General features: G+C 51.9%; 1 protein-coding gene across 1 annotated transcript in view; it reads right to left on the minus strand.

Moving 5' to 3' along the window:
* SNTG2 (syntrophin gamma 2) overlaps positions 1-22,859 on the minus strand; it is an 88,333-nt gene that overhangs the window by 59,844 nt on the left and 5,630 nt on the right. Inside the window, exons 4-8 of the mRNA XM_018052790.1 lie at positions 22,616-22,753; positions 13,244-13,300; positions 13,103-13,160; positions 3,384-3,427; positions 3,230-3,271 (exon numbers count right to left, since the gene is read on the minus strand). Coding sequence (XP_017908279.1) covers positions 3,230-3,271; positions 3,384-3,427; positions 13,103-13,160; positions 13,244-13,300; positions 22,616-22,753 — 339 coding nt within the window. The remainder of the gene's footprint in view (positions 1-3,229; positions 3,272-3,383; positions 3,428-13,102; positions 13,161-13,243; positions 13,301-22,615; positions 22,754-22,859) is intronic.

Raw genomic sequence — 22,859 nt, forward strand, 5'->3', positions numbered from 1 at the left:
CATGGACAGAGGAGCTTGGTGGGCTACAGTCCACGGGGTCGCAGAGAGTCGGACACGACTGAGCGACTAACATGTCCACTTCTGCTACACGCTTCGCCTGTCTCTTGAGGAGCCAGTGTTCACAATTACCTCTGAGACTCTGGAAGCTCCACAAGCCTCCCCTGGTGGGACGAATAGATGCGGTGTGTCCCCAGGCACACGACTCCACGCCTCATCCACACACAGGTGCAAAAATCGGCCTGGGCCCAAGGCCAGGCTCCCCGCACACTTGACACCGCCCCCACCCCGCTGAAACCAAAGTCGAGGGAAAAACCCACGCAGAGTACCAATCGCCAAACCTCAGACACTGGCGCACAGGCCCGTGAGTCCACTGTGATGCTGCAAACTGCAAACATGAGCACCAGGGTGGAAACGACCCTTCGGTTTGGAGAAACCGAGTGCATCACGTCACCCCTCTCAGTTACACGGTCACCCACCCCCAGGTTCAGGCCCTTCACGCGCAGTGACAGACAGCTGCCCACGCTAGCTCCGGAGACAGGTGTGAAAGCCCGACGTGTTTCCCGTCAGTCAGGCCAACGCGATCCAGACACAGCAGACACAGCCCAGAGATAAGAAGCTGTAAGCGTTCCAGCCCCGGCCCCCTCGGGCAGGTCCCTGATGCCTCCGTGTGATCTCCATGTGACCTCCAGGGCACCCCACCCGGCCCTCACGTGCACAGGCACCTGCTTCTGCCCGGAGAACCCAGGAATGCCTTTCCTCTCACCCGGGGATGTTCCCATGCCCCCCAGACCCTGACGTCCCTGCCCCGCCCCGTGCCTCAGCCTGTGAACCCCGCTGAACACCCGATCCCGGGTCAGCTGAGCGAAGGGAGGGCAGGACAGCACCGTGAGCATGAGATCGGACGGCCCGGCGGCTGGGGGCTTGTCTGGGACCACCCTCCGCCCTGCCTGAGGCCCCAGAGACAGGAGCGCACCACCTCAGCCCCTCCCGGCTGACCACCTGTCTGCTGGGGCAAGTGGCCCCGGGCGATTCTGATCAAAGTGCTGGGTCACCGCACTCTCTCCTCCCGCAGGGAAGTGAAGGGACCCCAGCAATGCCCTGCGGGTGTGGGTGTCCGAGGGTAGCGGCCACACCCAGGGAGGGCTTGGCCCCCACAGAAGCTGCCGGGTCCTCAGCTCATGGGGTTTTACGCTGAACACCCGGGCATCACCTGCACAGCAAGAGCCCGAGCTCTGGGAGCCTCTCCAGGGTCAAGTTTGCCCACTGCTTCTGTCACGCGGATCTGCACGCGTGTGTGCAAGCACACGCACGCACATGCACACACACACCTGGAGAAGCAAGCAACCAGCCTCAGCTCCCGCAGGACACCTTCTACCAAACACAGCTTTGATCTGCTGAGTGAGCCGTGCGACCACACCCGCGAGATGCTGGGAGCAGGGTTCAGGGGGTCCAGGGGGTTCAGAGGATTCAGGGGTGAGGGCTGGGCTGCAGCTTGGAATCTGGAAGATTCTGTCTCTGCCATTTTCGAAACACAAGGGAAGGCTCTATTTCTAAGGGTTCTTGAGTTAAAAACCAGCAGAACTCACGATCTGGCCTGAGATCTTAGCGGTAACAAAGCAGCTGTGCGTGACTAAAACGCGTATAAAAAAGCACCCATTTCAACCTGAAAAGGAGGCCTCACGAAATGAGTCAGCGCCTTTTTGGTGATTATGGCGTTTTGTTAATCAATGGCTCTCACAGTACCTAAGACCCTGGACTGCCGTACTGGACTAGAAGTTAATTTAACATTTGAGATTTTGAAAAAAATTCTGACCATGTTGCATAGAAACGCAGTTCTGCACCATCTCTCATTCTGAGATCCTTCAGAATCAAGCACAGACTCTGTTCTGGCCTCAGTGGACGAGAGGCTGGGGTCTGCGGTGGGGGCTCCGAAGCAGACAGGTGGGGCCGGGCTACCCACAGGGGCACCCGTCACCCCAGTGTCCCCGCCTCCCTGCCATCACTAACCTCTGCATGCAGGTCAGACCAAGCACTTTCCCAAACATCAATTTCCCTTCCTCTCTGAATGGTGAGAGGTCTCGGAACTTGCTCAATAAAATTAAGTAAAGTTCCCTCCCTGCCAGGGCTGCTCCAGTTTTCCGTGTCAATGTGGTTGGGGACGTGGGGTGCAATCAACAGCGGGACATCGGCAGTTCCCGCCACCCTGAAGGAGTGAGGCAATTCCGAGGCAGGAGGCGACGCGCAGGGCAATGTTCATCCTGTGACCTTTTCTGTTGAGCAGAACTGCCCTTTTCCCTTTTAGTATTAATTGAATCTAGGGTTTACTCTGAAAAATGAGGGTGTGAAACTCTGTGATTTATGAGGTCTTCTACAAATTTAACATTTTTATGAACTTCATGAACCTGAAAAGCTGAGATCATGTATGTCGTTAGCCACACTGATTCAAGCATGGCTTTTGTATCACATAAGACTGTGGACTTATAATTTGATAATTTGGTGCAAAAGGTGTATTTATATTAGTCAGATTTTGGAATAGCTCTGTGTATTAAGTCTGCACATCTTTACTCGGAAGCTTTCCTTTTGGACGAATGCTTTTCTCCTCCCCAGGGCTGGGACAGAGCTACCGAGCTACGCGTTGTCTCGTTTTGGGTTACTGTGCGTGTTTTCACCTTAAGAAAGCAAGCTTTTGCAGAAATTGATAAATAACACAAATGTAAGGTCTAGGAAGCAAATTATACGTCACCCATTTGAGCCTAAACCTTAAACTACGTGTCCCCTCCAGCTCATACATCTTACCTCCATGCCTGGGGGGTTAAAGGAGCCCTTCTCCTAGTCATGAGCCACTAATATGCTGCGTTGTGGAGCCTGACCCAGCCTTGGTCAAGGCTCACATCTGGAAAGGGGCTGGGGCAGAGCCTGTGGCCCCCATGTCCATGGGCCAGCATCCCAGACGTGCACCACAGATGAGTGTCCTGAGATGCCCTCCAAGGTGGATGAGCACGCAAAGCCAGGGGGACCCTCACAAGCTCCACACGGGCCACCCGGGAGGGCTCCCCACTCCCTGAGTTTCAGCCTCCATCTTCAGAATAGGAGCCACCAAATCCACCTTTCACAGCATCTGAGAGGCGCCTATGAGCACACGCATGAAATGCACATTTAGAAGCAAAATGATCAGGATAAGAGAATATCTAATAGGGAGAACAGCATCCATAAAAAGTCACACACTTACCACTTCCTCGTGGGTTGCACTTTCTACATTAATGCCGTTAACCTGAAAAGATGACAAATTAAGAATTTTGAGGATAACAATTGATGAGTCTCAGTTCAGAACTAACAGGCACTAACATGCGACAGAGCTAAGGACTGAAGTTCAAGATACTGACCTGGAGCAGGGCGTCCCCTACGAACAACATCCCTGTCTGGTCGGCTGCAGGGTCGCAAAAGGGGCAACAGTGTTAACAGAGACTCAGAGACATCATACTCCTCGTGGTGGTGGCTGAAGCACGGTCTGCAGCAACTGGTACAGTGTGTGCAGGTGCGTGAGTGTGTGCACACGTGTGTGCATGTGCGTGGATGTGGGAGCCTGTGTGGGCTAATGTATGCATGTGTGCATATGAGTACATGTGTGCGTGTGGGTATCTGTGTGTGCGTGTGTGTGTGTGCACGCATGTGGGAGGCAGTCTGTGCATGTGTACAGGTATGCACATTGAATATGAGCGTGTGCACACGTGTGGATATGCATGCATGCATATGGATGTGTGTGCATGTGGGAGTTTGTGTGCATGTGTGCACAGGTGACTGTGTGTGTACACATGTGCATATCTATGCACACACATGCATGTGTGGATGTGTGATATGGGAACATGAGCACGTGTGTCTGTACATGTACACATATGTACACGGGTGTGGGGAAATGCAACATCACAGCACCAGCCCCTCCAGTGCGGCTACACATTCAGCTGATTTTAAGCACATTAAGAGAGTTACTTTCCAAACACAGAGCCTTGTTTAATGAGAAGCACAAATGAAGGGTTTCATTACACGTGGAAAGTCTGATCCCCATTTTCCATTAAGTCGACACAGACAATAAAATAGGAATTACAGAAGTCCCTTAGGATTTCCCCCTCTTTCCTGGGAACACATTTACACAGACTGTTTTAATTAAAGGGAATGTGCTCAGAATATTAAAGGAAAAAGGAAAGAAAACCTTTGCATTGTACAGTTTGAGTATAATCTCTACAGCATCTTCCTACTTAATTTTTCTATTATCATGGGGAAGAAAGAAACCTCCTTTTAACAAGACTTAACAAATTTTTCAGTGTAAACCCTGACAGCTGTCTTTTCTTTAATGCAAGTGCCTGACTTCGGCTCTGCTCGCCCAGGAACCCCCCTGAGGGGCCCAGCTTGCAGCAACACTCTGTCGTCCAAACCCCAGACAGAGCCGGGAACCCCCGACCCACCTGCTCGCCGGCTCAGGTGTTTTTAGACTTCTGGGTTGATTTCAGTGACTGATCATTTGGGCCACTTGTTTTTGCTCTTCTTGGGCTTTTAAGTTCCCGCTGTTATGTTTAAATTCACCAACAAAGAGGGATCCCTGGAAACACAAGCCCCCTCCCTCCTCAGTGAAAACGCCCCCAGGCCCCTCTCTCTCTGCCAGCAACCTCGGTCTCACTGTGTGACCAGGTCTGCTGTGTAATTTCCAGGTCCTGTCAGTAGAGAACCTCTATTTTTTCAAAGTCCCCTCAGGGTTACTGCCGAAGGCGTCTTGTACCCACGCTAAGAACCAGGAAGGCTGGAGCAGCTACGACGCAGGTGAGTGATGGCCGAGGACCACCCCCCCCACACCACACACACACACACACACACACACACCCCCACCACACACACACACCACACACACACACACACACCCCCCCCACACACACACCACACACACACACCACACACACACACACCACACACACACACCACACACACACCACACACACACACACACACACACACCACACACACACACACACACACACCACACACACACCACACACACACACCACACACACACACACACCACACACACACCACACACACACACCACACACACACCACACACACACACCACACACACACACACACCACACCCACACAGGGCCCATTCTCACAGGGGTCTTTTGCCTTCATCTGGATTAGTTTTATGTCTTTGGTTAAATACTGAAAACCAAGTGATAAGCTATTCTTTTTTAACAGTGGCATTCTTTAAATTCCAGAAAAATATTTAATGTCAATTGTTAATGTTAGTTCTAGTCATTAACTATATTAAATTTTGTTGAAAATAAAATACAATCTTTATACCACTAAATGCAATGGTATTTTAGGTAGCTAATGAAGTTAACATTTACAGAGACTGCCCAGAAAAACCTCCATTGCTCATTAGGTGAGGCCTACTAATGGAGACCTCTGTCTCTCTCTCTCTCTCTCTCCATCATTTAAAAAAGCCAATTTTAAAAACTTTCCAATTAAATTTTTGACGTGTGGTCCCTTTGATGGTTTTTAGTCTTAAAACACAAATTGGTGGTGGTGGTTTAGTCGCTCAGTCGTGTTGACTCTGTGACCCCACGGACTGTGGCCCACCAGGCTCCCCCGCCCCTGGGACTCTCCAGGCAAGAACACTGGAGTGGGCTGCCATTTCCTTCTCCAGAGCATGAAAAGTGAAAAGTGAAAGTGAAGTCGCTCAGTCATGTCGACTCTGTGACCCCACAGACTGTGGCCTGCCAGGCTCCTCTGTCCGTGGGATTCTCCAGGCGAGAGTGCTGGAGTGGGGTGCCATGCCCTGCTCCAGGGGACCTTCCCGACCCAGGGATCAACCCGCATCCTCTGCATTGCAGGCGGGCTCTTCACCGACTGAGCCACCAGGGAAAGCGGTAAGATGGATGGTAAAGCAGTACCGTGGGAGCTTGATTTTAATTAAAAATTTTAATTAATGTTCCTAAAAAAAATAAACTTTTTGGTCAGATTAAGACAGGTTAGTGGGTTTCAGTTGAAAGTGGCTCCAGCTTATTTCTGTGGTAACCCTGTCATTACATCAGGATGTAAAATGGAAATAGACCATATATATTTTAATCCACATAAATACTCAAACATGCAAACTAGCTACAAGGAGATATTCTATATTTCTGTTATACTTGCCTTTTCAAGTCAAATTAATTGCTATCACTAGTGTTATGTGAGGTTATACACATTTAATCATTTTTGCAATATAATTGTGTTATAACAGAAATAATTTGTTTTCTCTGCAAATTAATTAGTAAGATTCAGACGTGTTAAACATTCATTCACATAAACTTCTGGGGAATGTTAGAAAACGATAATGCTTCCTGAAAAGCCGTAGTGTTAACTGCACGAAGAATCTGGGTTAATAACACGGAAATCCCGTCTCTGGTGTCTCATACCCACTTCATTGTCCTTCACAAGCACCAAGTCCTTTAGGCCCAGGACCAGTCACGTGTGGGCACGACTATCACCCAGCAGGGGTCACTGGCGCTGCGGTCACAGGACCCGGGTTGACCTGACCCCGGCTGAGCCCCCGCCCCGCCCTCAACTCCCGAGGGGCCCTGCTTCCCGACGCACGTTCACCCTCCACCACAGCACGGGGGTGGGCTTTTTATACGGAAAGATGGTACAGAATACTCAGATTAAAAAGCGGGAGTCTGGGGGAGCACTGACTCACCCCACGTTTACAAGGACGTGCTGTGCGCCTGTGTGGACGCGGGCCGGCCTGAAATAACCCAAACAATCCTGGCCCTGCAGACAAGCAGACACCCGGTGTCCCCCCAGGAGGCAGCCTCCCGCCACACAAGCGTCACTTCAGATCGGAGGGATGAACTACCAGAAACTGTTACCCATACCTCTACACTTACTGCAAAAATGGATGTGATACGTTTGCTCCTTTGTCGTAAAAGCTCTTTGGTCCTCACTATAAAGCCCAGAATTGCTGGTGCTGGTCACTCCAGTCTGTGGCCCCGTGACCCAGAGTCGGAGGAGAGACTGCCCTTCACAGACCCGAGTGCCCAGAGCATCCTTCCGCCGTGTGGTCCACCGCTGGCGGGGTCTGCTGTCTATGAACCACAGCATCCTGCTCTGGAATTTACCACCAGGTCTGATGCGTCAGTCACCTCTTTCTCTCGGTGAAGAATGACCTAAGCCTACTCGCTGTTTCAGACCACCTGACGTTCACACATTGTGAGCAGACAAGAGCGCCAGCACGTGCATCTAAGGCGACCCAGACGAGCTTTGCCTCCGGTAGTCCAGGGTTAAGGTAACTCATCCAGGAAGCCTGCCCTTCAGTGCGGAACTCATCAGCACCCTGGGCGAGTGGTGCTGCAAGAGGAGGGGAAGTGGGGAGACGGAGACCCTGACCCAGAGGTGCCGAGACACGGGGTGCTGGGGGGAGAGGGGCGGGGAAGCCCTCGTCCAGCCTCGTATCACACACTCTTGGCTCAGAATGGGGGAAAACTCCACCAACTTTGAAAATAAAGATGACACAGTCTGAAGAGCCGTGCTGAGGTTCCATCCTTGGAGGACACGCAGGATACGTGGAGCCCCCCGGCCAGCAGACTCAGTAGGGACGCCAGCTTGGATCCACGCAACGGAGAGTTTTAAGTAAACAGTCTGCAGGACGTGCACCCAGCCCAGCTGTTGTGGCTGCAGGTGGGAATGCTGCAGTGGCTGACCTGGGAGAGGGGGGACACGGAAGCCCCTGCCCCGCCTGTGACTGTCTTTTTGCAGCAGATGGCTGCCGTGGGGTGGGGTGGGGAGACTCGGCGGCAGGCCTGGAGGACCAGAGCTCTGGGCTCCTTGACAGCTGACTCCCATGAGGAGAAGCCCCTGGGGACAGGGCGGGGAGGGTGGTAGGCAGCTGGGCAGAAGTGCTGAGTCTTGGCATTGTAGCAGCTCTCCCACAGGCTCTGCACCCCTCACCTGACCCCCTGCCAGTGTCCTACCAGGCTCCACACGGCTCTGCCTGGCGACGTGCACGCTGCCGTCCAGCGCCTGCTCTTGGGGCTTCTCCGCGGTCCCGCTCATGAAGCAGTCAGTCCAGGGAGCACTGGCTCTGTCCTGGGTCCTGAACAGGGACCCGCCCAGGCCCTGGGGGTTGTCACCAAGGCGATGTGTTCCCCTCCCAAGGAGCCACAAAGGGGGCTGAACCACCGTCAGAGCAGCTGCGGACCAAAGGGCTGGAAGGTGGATGAAGCGAAGCCACTCAGTCGTGTCTGACTCTCTGCAACCCCATGGACTGTAGCCCACCAGGCTCCTCTATCCATGGGATTCTCCAGGCAAGAGTACTGGAGTGGGCTGCCATTTCCTTCTCCAGGGGATCCTCCTGACCCAGGGATCAAACCCGGGTCTCCCGCACTGCAGGCAGCTGCTTCACCGTCTGAGCCACCACGGAAGCCCTGGAAGGTCAATGATATGCTTTAAAAACATTCTCTTCACTTTATGAGAAAGTTTGAGCACAGACACCATTGCGATGGGCTGTGAACAGCGGCATTCCCTGAAGAGGTCGCCAGCTTCCTGAAGCCTGGGGCGCGTACGTATGTGGACTCCTTGGGGGACGAGGGGCACGCGGCCTCAGAAGGAACGCCGAGGCAGGAGCTGCCGTGTAGATGGAGACAGAACCAGAGGAGAGGCAAGGACCGAGGGGAAGGGAAAGCTTCCCACTGGATCAGCCAGATCCATTGATTAAAGAAGTCTCACGGGTGCAGCTAGAAGCTCATCACCAGCCTTGCCTGGCGGCAGCATTTCACAGGAGTGAGGTGCCAAACACAAGGTGAACGTGCTGGAGGAAATAGCACACGAGGCCTCGGGCCTCACCCCCAGGAGGCCCCGCAGAGCCCCGAGCTCCGTTTGACAGATCTCGAGGCCGTGGCTCCAGAAGGCAAAGGGCGGCGACAAAGTGTCTAAGCACCTGTGCCAACCACATACCCAGGGCCGACGCCCGGCCAACGTGGGAAGCTCCCGTCCTCACTGAGGGGGCTTGACGCAGCCCCACCCTGACCCCGTGGCAAGGACAGCGAAGCCACAGCTGGGCACGCGGCCTCCCTGCGCCTTTCCCCCAGCGCCAAGGCTGGTGCCCCAACGTTGCCCAGTTCTGGAACATTCTCTGGACAGCAACCCGGGCGGTTTTTAATGTAAAACAGACCTTCTGACCCTGCATTGGACCACCCCAAAACGACCCCTCTTGGCCCCGTCATCCCCTTACTTGTAAACAAGACACAAGTCCCTCTCCAGGACAAGATGCTGAGGACCTGCCCCAGCCTCCTATCCCTCCTCTCCTCCCCAGCTGCCCTCCCCCACTGGCTCCCCGTTGCTGAGCAAACAGGCCCATCGACCCTTCATCTTGCCTCCTTTCTGAGTCTGGGATGCCGCCCGGCAGGGCCTGCTCACACCTTACTGTACTTGATTCAAATATTTGCTTAAGCATCACCCACGGAGAGATTTCCACTGACCACCTTGTAACAACAGAGATGCTCCGTCCACTGCTCGGCACGCCCCAGCGTCGTTTAATTTTCTTCAGGGCGGTGGTCACTGTCTGAACGCGTATTATGATCTGTTCACTGACGGCCAGTTTTCTCCCACTGGACATAAGTGTACACGGGCAGTGTCTTTCCAGAATGCCCAGAAGAGTCTGATCCATACAAGGCGGCCATCGAGAGCAGGTGGGTTGGTCTGTGGGTAAATAACTGAATAAACGGTTTTATATTCTTCTCTGACCTCTGAAACTCCAATACTTTGGCCACCTGATGCAAAGAACTGACTCATTTGAAAAGACTGAAAGATTGAAGGTGAGAGGACATGGGGACGACAGAAGATGAGATGGATGGATGGCATCACCGACTCAATGGACGTGAGTTTGGGTAAATGCCAGGAGTCGGTGATGGACAGGGAGGCCTAGCGTGCTGCGGTTCACGGGGTCACAAAGAGTTGGACAGAACTGAGTGATAGAACTGAACTGAACCGAACGGTTTCCAGCCGCTTGATCCCTAGATGCAACGCCAGGTGGACGTCAGGATGCTGACCCCTCAGGTCCCCACATGAAGCGGGAGAGAAGCCCTCCAGCTCCAGGTCCCCTCTGGGGTGACTGTGAACCTGCCTCCTCAGGGAGGGGACCAAGCGAGGTGAAGCCCTGTGGGAGGGTCCCAGGCCTGCCCCTGAGGGTCTCACCCCCAGGAAACACCCTAACTCGGTGGGCTGGTGGTTGGGGTGCAGGTTACCAGGTTATCGGCATCACGTGAACCTGCCTCACATATGGACAACTTTCCGGAGCCTGGGCTCCTGCACACAAAGGACCCTCCTGACACCAACACACGCGGCAGCTCGGCCAAGGGCCCGGCTGCCTACAACACGCACGTGTCCTGAGTCAAACCCTGAACATGTGAACTTGGTGAGACCATCCCGGGTCCAAGATCTCAGCTCACTGAGCATTTAACTCGGGAGTGCAGGGTATAAAGCACCCACAGTGAAGAGGGGGGGCGTGGGTGGGACAGATGAAGGGGCGCCCTGGGGTGGGGCGGGGCTGCTCCCCAGCCTGGCCAGGGCAGGATGTGGGGGTGGAAAGGAGGCCCAGGCGGGCGGGATGCGGGGCCCAGAGGTGTGGGAGGCGAGGAAGACCTGGTTGGGAGACTTGCTGGGTTTGAGATGCTCACGACACTTCCTGGAGCTGGAGAGCGGAGTCTTCTTTCCAGGAGTCGTGTCTGCACATGTGAGCCCTGCCTAGGGGGCCGGACCCAGGGGGCTGCAGACGCGGGTGATTCTGTCACCCTGCAGGCCGCCTCGGCCTGTTTACACCTCCGCAGGGAAGGGAGATGCTGTTCCTGGGCTGAGCGATCTTTTTCTGATTTTAAGCTTATTCCTGAGAGGGGGTCAGGCAGGAAGGCCAGGGGTCTCCAAACGGGGGAAACAGGCCGCATGTGGCCGACACGCCTCTCTCTCTCTTGAATGGCAGGGGAACAGACTGCCCGTGCCAGTTCCTTCCTTCGCTCTTCAAACTTAAAGGGAGGGTTAAGATTCTGTGCTGCCACGGCGACGCCCGGCCCCTCCTGAACTGAACTTTCCTCAGACCTTGAGCTAACCAATGCATTTTTCTTACAGAAATGTACATCGTAAGCTATGTTAATGAACTGTGTATTTACCCTAGATTCTCTGTTTCTTCAAGTCGTGAGGGCTCTGAGTATTGAGACATCTCTTTTTTCTAATCAGCAGCCTGCTAGTAGCTACATAACACCCAGCTGAAGACTAGCAGGGGGGCACTCTTTCTGCCCCCTTCTGATGTCTATGTCAGAAGTTTTCTCTATCTCTTTTATACTTTAACAAAACTTTATTACACAAAAGCTCTGAGCGATTAAGCCTTGTCACCGGCCCCGGATTGAATTCCTCTCCTCCAGAGGCCAAGAATCCCAGTGTCTTTCATAGCTCAGCAACAACCTTTCATTGCCCTGTTCTCATCCTTTTCTGAAACATATTCATACCCACAAATTTAAAGATTTACTTACAAAAAGGAACTAAGAATGTTCACAAGCAGATTTGAGCAATCCTCTCAATCACTAATCAGCCAGCCACATGGTTATGGTCCCACGGAAACGATTAGACACTCCGAGGCCAGCAACGGCCTGATTCATCCTCCTAGCAGGCCCTCGATCTGCACACAGGGGCCACTGAGCCCCTGCAAGCTCTTCACTTGCATAACTGCAGCGCTTGTCTCACACAGCAAAAGGATGTCAGTCCAACAGAAAAGTATATGCTTCTTTGAAGTGCTTTGAAAACCTTGAAAAAGAACGGCCATTTGGTTCAGAGACCTGGGTCTTCATGGTTATAATTAAAGCCATATTTCCTGATAAGACTGGAATCCTTTTGTGTTGCCAAGAAGACCAGCATTGGAGGTCCAGGCTCTTGTTTTTCCCTCCTAACAACAGCTGGGGGCTCTCCAGGAAAACCATCCCCTGCGGAAGGCAGGCGGCTTCATGGGCTCAGGACCCTTAACGCCCACAAAGTGCGATCCACCTGCTGCAGGCTTTAAGGGCGGGTTTTGTGACTCTGCGGGAAAGCGGGCTTTGTGACTCTGCTGGAAAAAGGAGAAACTGCAGTCAAGCTGCATTCTGAGTGTCCTTTTGGTACAGAAGAGTCTTTATGCAGAACACATGTGTTGTTAAAACCTCTTTTCCACACGACTGAGGTCAAAGCCACAGTGGGGGCTTTACCTCACCACGAACAGTCCCTGCAGGAAAACATGACCGTGGACCTCTGGCAGCATGAGGCCCGAGGCCACCAGGCTATGCCAGCAGGCCCCTGCCAGATGTGGGCCAGGTCTGAGCATCCTGGGGGGAAAGCGTGACTTGTTCCCCCAGCCCAGGAGTCCAGGGATCTCATCCAGGACCTCAACACCCTGGCCCTCGACCTCATCCCCTTCAACACTCAGGCTGGCCCTCGACAATGCGGGCTTCATGTTCAGGGTCGGGTGTCCCTCTGCCTGGGTCAGGCAGGATCACCCCCTGGACCTGCCCTGATGGAACAGGCAGATGGGCGGCCCCGGGGAGTGGAGAAGGTGGTAAGAGCAGGATTTGAAAGTGCCACCAAAGAGTTTATCAGAAAAACATGCACCCTGATGGAAAGCCACCTGCCCAGTACTCACTTGCCCTCACCCTCAGCCCTACACACTCTGACCTCCCAGGAGAGGCAGCTCTTCCCAAAATCATCACCACCATTTCAGCACCATGGCCAGCAGCCTCCCTGCCTGGCCCCGAGGCTGTGACGCGATTTTACACTGGAACCTCGTCACACTGACCCTCAGTCCACTGCACCCCCCAGAGGGGTCTGTCTTTCCTGAGAAATCACTGCCATGTCCGTGTCTCCTGGGGCCAACGTGATGCCACACTGTGGGTCAGTATCTCTCTTAAGGGCTGGCGGGATCGGGGATGAGAGCGCAGACAGCTGTGAAATAAGACGGCAGGCAGATGGCCAGGCGACACACACAGCGGCTGTCTTCCCACTGAAAACAGTGCACTATGCTCCAAGCTGCAGCCACGCACACACGGCCACGCGGCTGCTTTACCTGCGAGGTCTCTGAATATCCTCGATATGACCACAGGGACGCCGTGTTCCACGCCACCCTGGAAGACAGGCACAGGGGCACAGTGAAGACGGAGCGGGGGCCTCCACGGGGAAGCGTCAGGGAGAAGCGACGCAGTCATACCTTTATGCTCAGGCCCAGGCCGCCCACAGGCTGTCTGCGAAGCGAAACAGTTCTGTGCTTTAAAAAATTTAGAAAACAAACCCGGTTTAGGTTAAAATGGACAATCAGAAAGCGAATGCAAAATGTATACATTAGCTTCTTTATTAAAACTTCAGACATATGGGGACATATGTATACCTATGGGTGATTTGTGCTGATGTTTGGCAGAAACCAACATAATTCTGTAAAGCAATTATCCTTCAATTTAAAAATTAAAAACAAACTTCAGTAGCCATTTACATCTCCAAAGGGGAGCAGCCTGACCCCCACAGCGACAGCACCATGTCAAGCCTGCACTTGGCAGTGCTAGAGGGAGATGGGCAGCCTGGTAAGAAGCGGCCGCACTGTGCTGGTTTAAGGTCCGCCCGAGGCCCTGCAAAGTCGGTCATCTCACCCCGTTCTGGCTCTGAGGGATGGAGGCCCCGTCCCCAGGCAGCAGACGGGGAGGCTACGGAGCACGTGCTCAGCTCCCCGCTTCTAAAGTCTGCCTTCCCCACTGACCCCCAAAGAGGCTGCCTGCGCACCGTGCTGCTCTGCACAGCTCACCACTCTTAAATCAGTCGCCAAGTAATCGATGCCAACTTGCGAACGATCGACCATTTCACATCCTGACCCAGTTTAAAGCTGCCGGTGCTGACGAGAAGCCAAGACTAACCCTGCCGTTGGTCACGCCCCCTCTCAAGTGTTCGAACATGTAAGGTGTGTGTTTGGCCTACACTGACTATTTGTCAGTGAACAGGGTTGGCCAAGGATTGATCAAGTGGTGTAGGAAGCGTGTTCACCTCCAAAAGTAGCGACGGGAATAATAAAAGGGTGTGCACTGCTCTGACAATTTCTGTAAAAACTGGAGAGATTCACAGCAGACATGCTGGCATACGGCCAAGATGGAGGACGATTACACAGGGTTCTGCTTGCTACTTTTCAACTTTTCATATGTTGAAAAACTACATAATTAAAGGAAAAAATTATAAAATGTTTAGTAGACTATGCAAAATGCTTTGCTATCATGATTTTAGTTACGTAAGGTTTCACTGAAAGACACATTTTTGTGTCTTATTTCCTTATCAAATGGCTCGTGTGCACACTCACACAAACACATATAAACCATTATTTATTCTATCCTTAAACTAAACCACAGTGTAAGCTTTTATAATGAATTTGGCCCTTCCATTCACTCTTCGTGGGATTCCCAGATGGCTCAGCGGCAAAGAATCTGCCTGCAATGCAGGAGATGCGGGCTCAGTCCGAGTCGGGAAGATCCCCTGGAGGAGGAAACGGCAACCCACTCCAGGAGTCTTGCCTGGAGAATCCTGTGGACAGAGGCGGCTGGCGGGCTGCAGTCCATGGGGTCGCAAAAGAGTCAGACACAACTGAGCACACACACATTCAGCATTCCGAGGTTTTCATGCTCTCAAAGCCAAACTGTCCTTGTTGAAGGGAAGACTACGGATTGAGTCCACACACATTTAATGAGCGAGTGCAGGTGCCGAGGGCCAGGACCAGGGCGAATTCCACAAGAGTCCGAGTCCCGACGTCCCGGCAGCTGGGACATTCCTGAGAACTCGCTGGCAATCCATCCTCCACTTGTTGCGAAAACGCTGCCCGCCCTCCTCAGAGAGCGTGAGACTGGCCTCCCCGGTTAAACCTTCAGCTCCCGGGCCACCCAGAGACGGCGCCCTGGTCCCCGCTCAGGACAGACCCCTGCTCTCCAGGGCCCCTTCCGTGTCTTTTGGATCCATTTACATGCAGCCCCCCCCCCCCCCGCCACCAGTCCTTGCCAGTGCAAACAGTTCTTCTGGAAATGACCCACCCAAGGAAAAGGGCGGTGGCCCTTCCAAGACATGCAGACTTCAAACAGGGCGGCCTCTTCCACAACACGTGTACAGGGCTAGTTAGCGATGGCCACAAGCAGGGTTTCTCCCGACTCAAAGTGAGCCAGTCAATCAAAGCCTTGAGGTTGGCTCGGGCCAGTGTACGAAGTGCCCAGAACATAGAGAGAAGGGTTCTGGGCCCGATTCTAATTTCTCCGATCACTCTGTGGATCTGTGATACGAGCCAGACAAAGCCTGTGAAGAAGGCCAAGCACACTCAGGACACACATGACCCCAGAAGACAGACAGGAGCAGACACCCCAGGATCCAGCTGAGGGCCCTCCTGACGGGCCAGGGGAGCCGGGGACGGACCGGGAGAGCAGGCATCCCCCCAGGGCCTTCGGGGGCCCCAGACCCCCGTCCTCCACCAGCCCAGGGCTCGCCGGCGTCGGGTCCTGGCTCCCATGTCCCATCTGCCCTCTGCGTCTCCAGCACGTCATCCGCCAGCTCCCCTGCTGCGCCAGGGCCCCGAACCCCTCACCTGTCTTCTCCAGCTCTTGGTTTTCATTCCTGAGATTTCTTCAGATCTACCTTGCAGCTCTGACTTTTCGTTTCCAAATGTTATTTAACTGGTACACTGAGATTCCAATTTCATTTATTTTTTCTTTATTCTCTTTCGCTGGTTTCACAAAGCCTGGATCACTTTATACAATCTCTCCTTCATCAGACTGTTAGAACCTTCTGTTTAGTCTTCAGACGCAATGAACACACCCCTCTCACGTGAGGCACTTGGCTCTCACAGCTCGACGTCTCTGCAGACCCACCCCTGCACCGCTGCTCGTGTGGCTTTCTTCCCTGGCTTTATCCCCACAGTCTGCGAGAACCCGGAGTGGGGATCCTCTCAGGCCCCGGTGGAGAGTGTCCATGTTCCTCCGGAAGGCCTGCACCTTCCGTCTGCGTGCACCAGGGCCCCCTGAACCTGACACCATCTAACTGCATTTTCAGCGGGAGGATTTTCAGGCCACAAAGTAAACCACAGCACAAGACCCAAGTGAGGGGCGGTCGGGATTAGTGTCCTCAGGAGCATTTGCCTGGCTTTGTCCCATTCAGAAGCCAATGCCGGCCAGGCAAGAATTCTTTCTGCAGGGGGGACTGTCTTCAAGGTCACACTCTCCCCGTGTGACTTGGGACCTCCTCCCTCTGGGTGGATGGACTACGGTCAGTCATTTCCCCTGGATCAGCCCCGGGCCTCCTCCTGAGGTCCGCTCTCCCCGCGTTGCCCAGCTCAAGCTGGGCAGCAAAAACTAGCCCAAGGACTGGGCCAGGCTGGGCTCACACTGTGACCTGTCCCGAGCTTTGCCAGGGTCTAGTGCCGCCTGCCCTTCCCTCCTCTCGATGCTCTGGGTGCGACCTTGAGAAGTTACAGGCAGCACCCAGACCCTCAGGCAGAGAGGAGCAGCTCTGTGTTGCCTCAACCCTGTAATTGACCCTGTGAGCTCAGACCAACAACTTCCACTGTTTCTTAATTTCCCAAACTGAGGGTATGGAATTCTCTAAAATACATTTCAGCCATAAACGCGCTATGACTTAAAGTGCCAGACACAGCACAGAGACCTTTTAAATTCTTGCCTCTGCCACTACTTTCCATGCAAGCCACAAAGGTGACCTTGCAATTCAGAGAAATGAAGTGTGTCAGACGTACAGACACAGTATAAAAGTGAAGCAATCTAAACAGAGAGTCTGAAACATAACAAGCCAGCTTCTTCATACGGCAAAGCACATCTCTCTCTTTAGCAGATAATTAGAAAACTCAAGTCAGTCAGTTCAGTCGCTCAGTCGTGTCCGACTCTTTGCGACCCCATGAATCGCAGCACGCCAGGCCTCCCTGTCCACCAACTCCCGAAGTTGACTCAGACTCACATCCATTGAGTTGGTGATGTCATCCAGCCATCTCATCCTCTGTCGTCCCCTTCTCCTCCTGCCCCCAATCCCTCCCAGCAACTGGGTCTTTTCCAGTGAGTCAACTCTTCACATGAGGTGGCCAAACTATTGGAGTTTCAGCTTTAGCATCAGTCCTTCCAATGAACACCCAGGACTGATCTCCTTTAGGATGGACTTGGATCTCCTTGCAGTCCAAGGGACTCTCAAGAGTCTTCTCCAACACCACAGTTCAAAAGCATCAATTCTTTGGCGCTCAGCTTTCTTCACAGTCCAACTCTCACATCCATACATGATCACTGGAAAACCATAGCCTTGACTAGACGGACCTTTGTTGGCAAAGTAATATCTCTGCTTTTTAATATATTGTCTAAGTTGGTCATAACTTTCCTTCCAAGGAGTAAGCACCTTTTAATTCCATGGTTGCAGTCACCATCTGCAGTGATTTTGGAGCCCAAAAAAATAAAGTCTGACACTGTTTCCCCATCTATTTCCCATGAAGTGAGGGGACCAAATGCCATGATCTTAGTTTTCTGAATGTTGAGCTTTTTCACACTCCTCTTTCACTTTCATCAAGAGGCTCTTTAGCTCCTCTTCACTTTCTGCCATAAGGGTGCTGTCACCTGCATATCTGAGGGTATTGATATTTCTCCCAGCAATCTTGATTCCAGCTTGTGTTTCTTCCAGTCCAGCGTTTCTCATGATGTACTCTGCATATAAGTTAAATAAGCAGGGTGACAATATACAGCCTTGACGTACTCTTTTTCCTATTTGGAACCAGTCTGTTGTTCTATGTCCAGTTCTAACTGCTGCTTCCTGACCAGCATACAGGTTTCTCAAGAGGCAGGTCAGGTGGTCTGGTATTTCCATCTATTTCAGAATTTTCCACCTCTATCAGAATTTTCCACAGTTTATTGTGATCCACACAGTCAAAGGCTTTGGCATAGTCAATAAAGCAGAAATAGATGTTTCTCTGGAACTCTCCTGCTTTTTCCATGATCCAGCAGATGTTGGCAATTTGATCTCTGCTTCCTCTGCCTTTTCTAAAACCAGCTTGAACATCAGGAAGTTCACGGTTCATGTATTGCTGAAGCCTGGCTTGGAGAATTTTGAGCATTACTTTACTAGCGTGTGAGATGAGTGCAATTGTGCAGTAGTTTGAGCATTCTTTGGCATTGCCTTTCTTTGGGATGGGAATGAAAACTGACCTTTTCCAGTCCTATGGCCACTGCTGAGTTTGCCAAATTTGCTGGCATATTGAGTGCAGCACTTTCACAGCATCATCTTTCAGGATTTGAAATAGCTCAACTGGAATTCCATCACCTCCACTAGCTTTGTTCGTAGTGATGCTTTCTAAGGCCCATTTGACTTCGTATTCCAGGATGTCTGGTTCTAGGTGAGTGATCACACCATCGTGATTATCTGGGTTGTGAAGATCTTTTCTGTACAGTTCTTCTGTGTATTCTTGCCACCTCTTCCTAATATCTTCTGCTTCTGTTAGGTCCATACCATTTCTGTGGGCTCAATAAAGGACAGAAAACCCAGAGATTTTAACTATTCAGAGTTCTGTGTTGATGGGAAGAGACAGGAATACAAATGAAATATCAAGTTGCCAATTCTAGACTCTAATGTTGACTCAGCAGATTTGAGAATCTATGGGTTTTAAAAAGGGTGAACCCAGCTTTCTCTCCCTCTTTCCTGATAAGAACATCCACCCAGAACTGATACAGTGATTATTTTTCCAGCAGTTTCATGAACACTAATACGAGTCTGCTCCTTAATCCTGGCTTCTCAAACAGACAAGAAAGGGTATAAGTGCAACCCCAGGTATAAAGCTCAGCGCAAACTGGGCCAGGTTCCGGGAGAACCAGGTTCCCTCCAGTCTCAGCTTGTGAGCAAGTGCTGGGGCACAGAGCCTGCTGGTCGTGAAGCAAGCGTGAGCCTCCCGCTGACAACAGAGCTCGAGATGTAAGGATCAGTCGGCAGCACTATTTCTGTTAAGAAAGCTGACCTTGGAATTCAGAGCAGCAGCGTGACTCGTACCCGCAGGAGCGGGGTGTCTGCCCTTAGCCTCTGAAGGCCTTGCACCCCAGCGACAAGCCGACCTCTGCTTGACATTACATGGTGGTGGCGCTGTTCAGTTGCTCAGTCGTGTCCAACTCTTTACAGCCTCAGGGACCGCAGCACGCCAGGCCTCCCTGTCCTTCACCATCTCCCAGAGTTTACTCAAGTGCATGTCCATTGAGTCGGTGAGACCATCCAACCATCTCATCCCCTGTCACCCCCTTCTCCTCCTGCCCTCAGTCTTTCCCAGCATCAGTGTCTTTTCGTATGAGTTGGTTCTGCGCATCAAGTGACCGAAGTATTGGAGCTTCAGCATCAGTCATGGATGGTGAGACGCAGTAAATGTGTGTTGAATCCAATGATGCATTTTTCATCTCCTGGGCCCCACACAGGGACTCAAGTTTCAGTGAGATGTGAAATTCACACTCATTTCTTCTGCTGATCAGCTGGGGAATAATTATTACACCTCCCTCTCCCGCAGCTCAGAGTAATTTTAGATGACGGAAAATGAATGCTCTCCATCCGGTTTTCTGTTGGAGGTTAACACTGAAATACTCAGCAATAGGAACATAAGGGAATCACTGTGTTCTGACCCCCCAGAGGCGCCGTATGATCTGCAGAAATAGCCATGACTGTTGTTGGAAGTCGTCTTTTTCATCCTCCAAACTCATGATAAATTCTCGGGTCAAGGTTAGTTTTATTTTTATAATCAACTGAAGAACACGGGTTTCAACTGTTTCTCTAATCAGTGGGATTGAATCCAGTGGGATTCTGAGTCTGGTGTAGAAAAGGCATTCTGATCTCAGGAGCTGAACATGTTCTTCTTGGTTCAAAAATGTCCTCTGAGTCCCCCTCACAATTACCTAGCCCAGATACACAGTCTATTCAAGAATATTTCACTCCTTTCCTACAAATGAGGCTTCCTCTGGAAGCAGCAGAGATCATTAAAGATGGAGCCAGGAGGCTGAGAACATAACCCTGGGAACCACCCTCTGATATACAGCAGGCAATTTCAACATCAAGCTTTGGGCACCAACACATCACTTGAAACTGCAAACAAATTTATGAACATACACCCATTTTTCTTATGAAGGATCCAATAATTTTCATCAAGAAGGTAACCTTGGGCAGAGAATCTGACACTGAATTCTAAAAAGTATAATTTATTTTCCTTGGACAACACATAGGAATCTGTATGCAGGTCAAGAAGCAACAGTTAGAACCAGACATGGAACAACAGACTGGTTCCAAATAGGAAAAGGAGTACGTCAAGGCTGTATATTGTCACCCTGCTTGTTTAACTTATACGCAGAGGACATCATGAGAAATGCCAGGCTGGATGAAGCACAAGCTGGAATCAAGATTGCCTGGAGAAATATCAGTAATCTCAGATATGCAGATGACACCACCCTTATGACAGAAAGTGAAGAGGAGCTAAAGAGCTTCTTGATGAAAGTGAAAGAGGAAAGTGAAAAAGCTGGTTTAAAACTCAACATTCAGAAAATGAAGATCATGGCATCCGGTCCCATCACTTCATGACAAATAGATGGGAAAACAGTGGAAACAGAAAAGTTATGACCAACTAGACAGCATATTCAAAAGCAGAGACATTACTTTGCCGTCAAAGGTCCGTCTAGTCAAGGCTATGGTTTTCCCAGTAGTTACGTATGGATGTGAGAGTTGGACTATAAAGAAAGCTGAGTGCTGAAGAACTGATGCTTTTGAACTGTGGTATTGGAGAAGACTCTTGAGAGTCTCTTGGACTGCAAGGAGATCCAACCAGCCCATCCTAAAGGAGATCAGTCCTGAATGTTCATTAGAAGGACTGATGCTGAAGCTGAAACTCCAATACTTTGGCCACTTGATGCGAAGAAATGACTCATGTGAAAAGACCCTGATGCCAGGAAAGACTGAAGGCAGGAGGAGAAGGGGATGACAGAGGATGAGATGGTTGGATGGCATCACCAACTCAATGGGCATGAGTTTGAATAAACTCTGGGATTTCGTGATGGACAGGGAGGCCTGGCGTGCTGTAGTTCATGGGGTTGCAAAGAGTTGGACACGACTGAGCGACTGAACTGAACTGGACAATATAGTGTAGAAACATTACCTGTTTTTACTATAACTTATCTGAAACTTTCTATTCATTACAAATTCACCATTAAGAAAGGCGACATGTTTAACAGGCTACAGAATCACCTTGGCTGCCTCCTCCAGACCCCTCTCCACCCACCACCCATGGTCCTGAGAACACGTGGAAGGTAATCAGCAAAGGGATGGACTTTATGCAGGTGAGCAGGAGGCTGCCCAGCCTGTTGCAGAGGGGCACTCTTGGCTCCGAGGGACTCTTCTAAGCGCTGGAGGAGGCAGGTCTGCAGGACCTGCGGGGTGGGGCGGGGGGCGTCCTCGAGAGGACGGGATGCAGAACCCGGGCCTGAGGGTCCAGGGGAGTGTCCTGTCGCCCACCCTCATTGTGAGGCTCTGCCACCCTGGATGAGCAGGGGACGCCCTTGACCGAGGCCCGCAGCCAGAACGGGGGCGGGACCCGGGTGGGGGGCAGCCTCAGGCTCCAGGACAGAAGGAGGAGGACGCCATCCAGGGGGAGACGTGCGTGTGAGGACATGGAGGCAAGGTCACGGTGCCGTCAGTTGACATCAGGGCGCCCGCGCTGATGACGGCACACTGACCACAGGACTGTGGACAGACCAGGTGGAAGCGTCCTGCCCATGTCATCTCTGCGGTAAAGGTTACAAGGACTCAGAAACCCCACAAAGAAGGGGTCTCCAGCGCCCCCAGTAGAGCCAGCCCACCTGGGGATGGCAGAGCCTTGGGGTACTTCCAGAATTCTCCCAGAATGTATCCATTGCCACTTAAGCCCACTGGGAGAACAGGAAACTGCAAATATAACGTGCCATATATTTAATACATCATTTGCAGTGGACTCAAGTTAAATTTGGAGATAAAACTTGCAAAACCATTGTTCCCTAATCTTTATTCAATATTCTAAAACATCCGATACATGCTTCTTACCTTTAAGAACATTTCACTTATAACTGAAGCCGAGAAGGACCAGGCTTTATGTGAAAACTCTCTGTGCATTTACGGAGGCAAGGAGCAGGTGGACGCTGAAGAGCACCTGCTGTACCTTTCGCTGCCTGTGGTTCTGGGTAGAAACCCTGGGGCTCTTACTCCTTCAGGAAGGAGACGACCTTGCTCACCATGGCCTTCTAGTTTCCCATGAGAATGCGCTCAGTCTCATGGTGCGCTGTCTGGGGATGTTTTTAATATAAAGCTCCTCAAGGAAAATATATTAATAAAGAAATTAAGACAGCCATTGAGAGAGCAAACACGAACTTGAAAAGATACTTTGCTTTGCAGCAACGTGGGCATCTGGACAGGGCTGAGGACCATCAGGCCACGTCCTGCAGGGCCCCGGGAGCTTCCGTCTGGGGAGCCCTCCCGCGTATTGGGGTGACAGGGTCTAGACAAGCCCTGGGGCTGCAGGCGCGGAGGCACTCACGTTTGTACTGGGACGGCTGCCGCTAACACAGACGACATCCTGTTTCTGAACCGTCAGTACCTCTTCCGTCAGCTTCAGGCGGACGTCATAGGTGTGGCCAGACACTTCGTCGTGCAACAGGGCGATCCCAGTTTTAGTCTGAAACAGAGCAGAGGTGGGAGGTGTGAGGACAGAGAGCAGGGACCCTGGCAAAACGCGCCTGAGTCTGAAACAAGCTGTGTGTTCACCACACGCCCACACATCT

This window comes from Capra hircus, chromosome 8 (assembly GCF_001704415.2).
Source record: "Capra hircus breed San Clemente chromosome 8, ASM170441v1, whole genome shotgun sequence".
NCBI lineage: Eukaryota > Metazoa > Chordata > Mammalia > Artiodactyla > Bovidae > Capra > Capra hircus.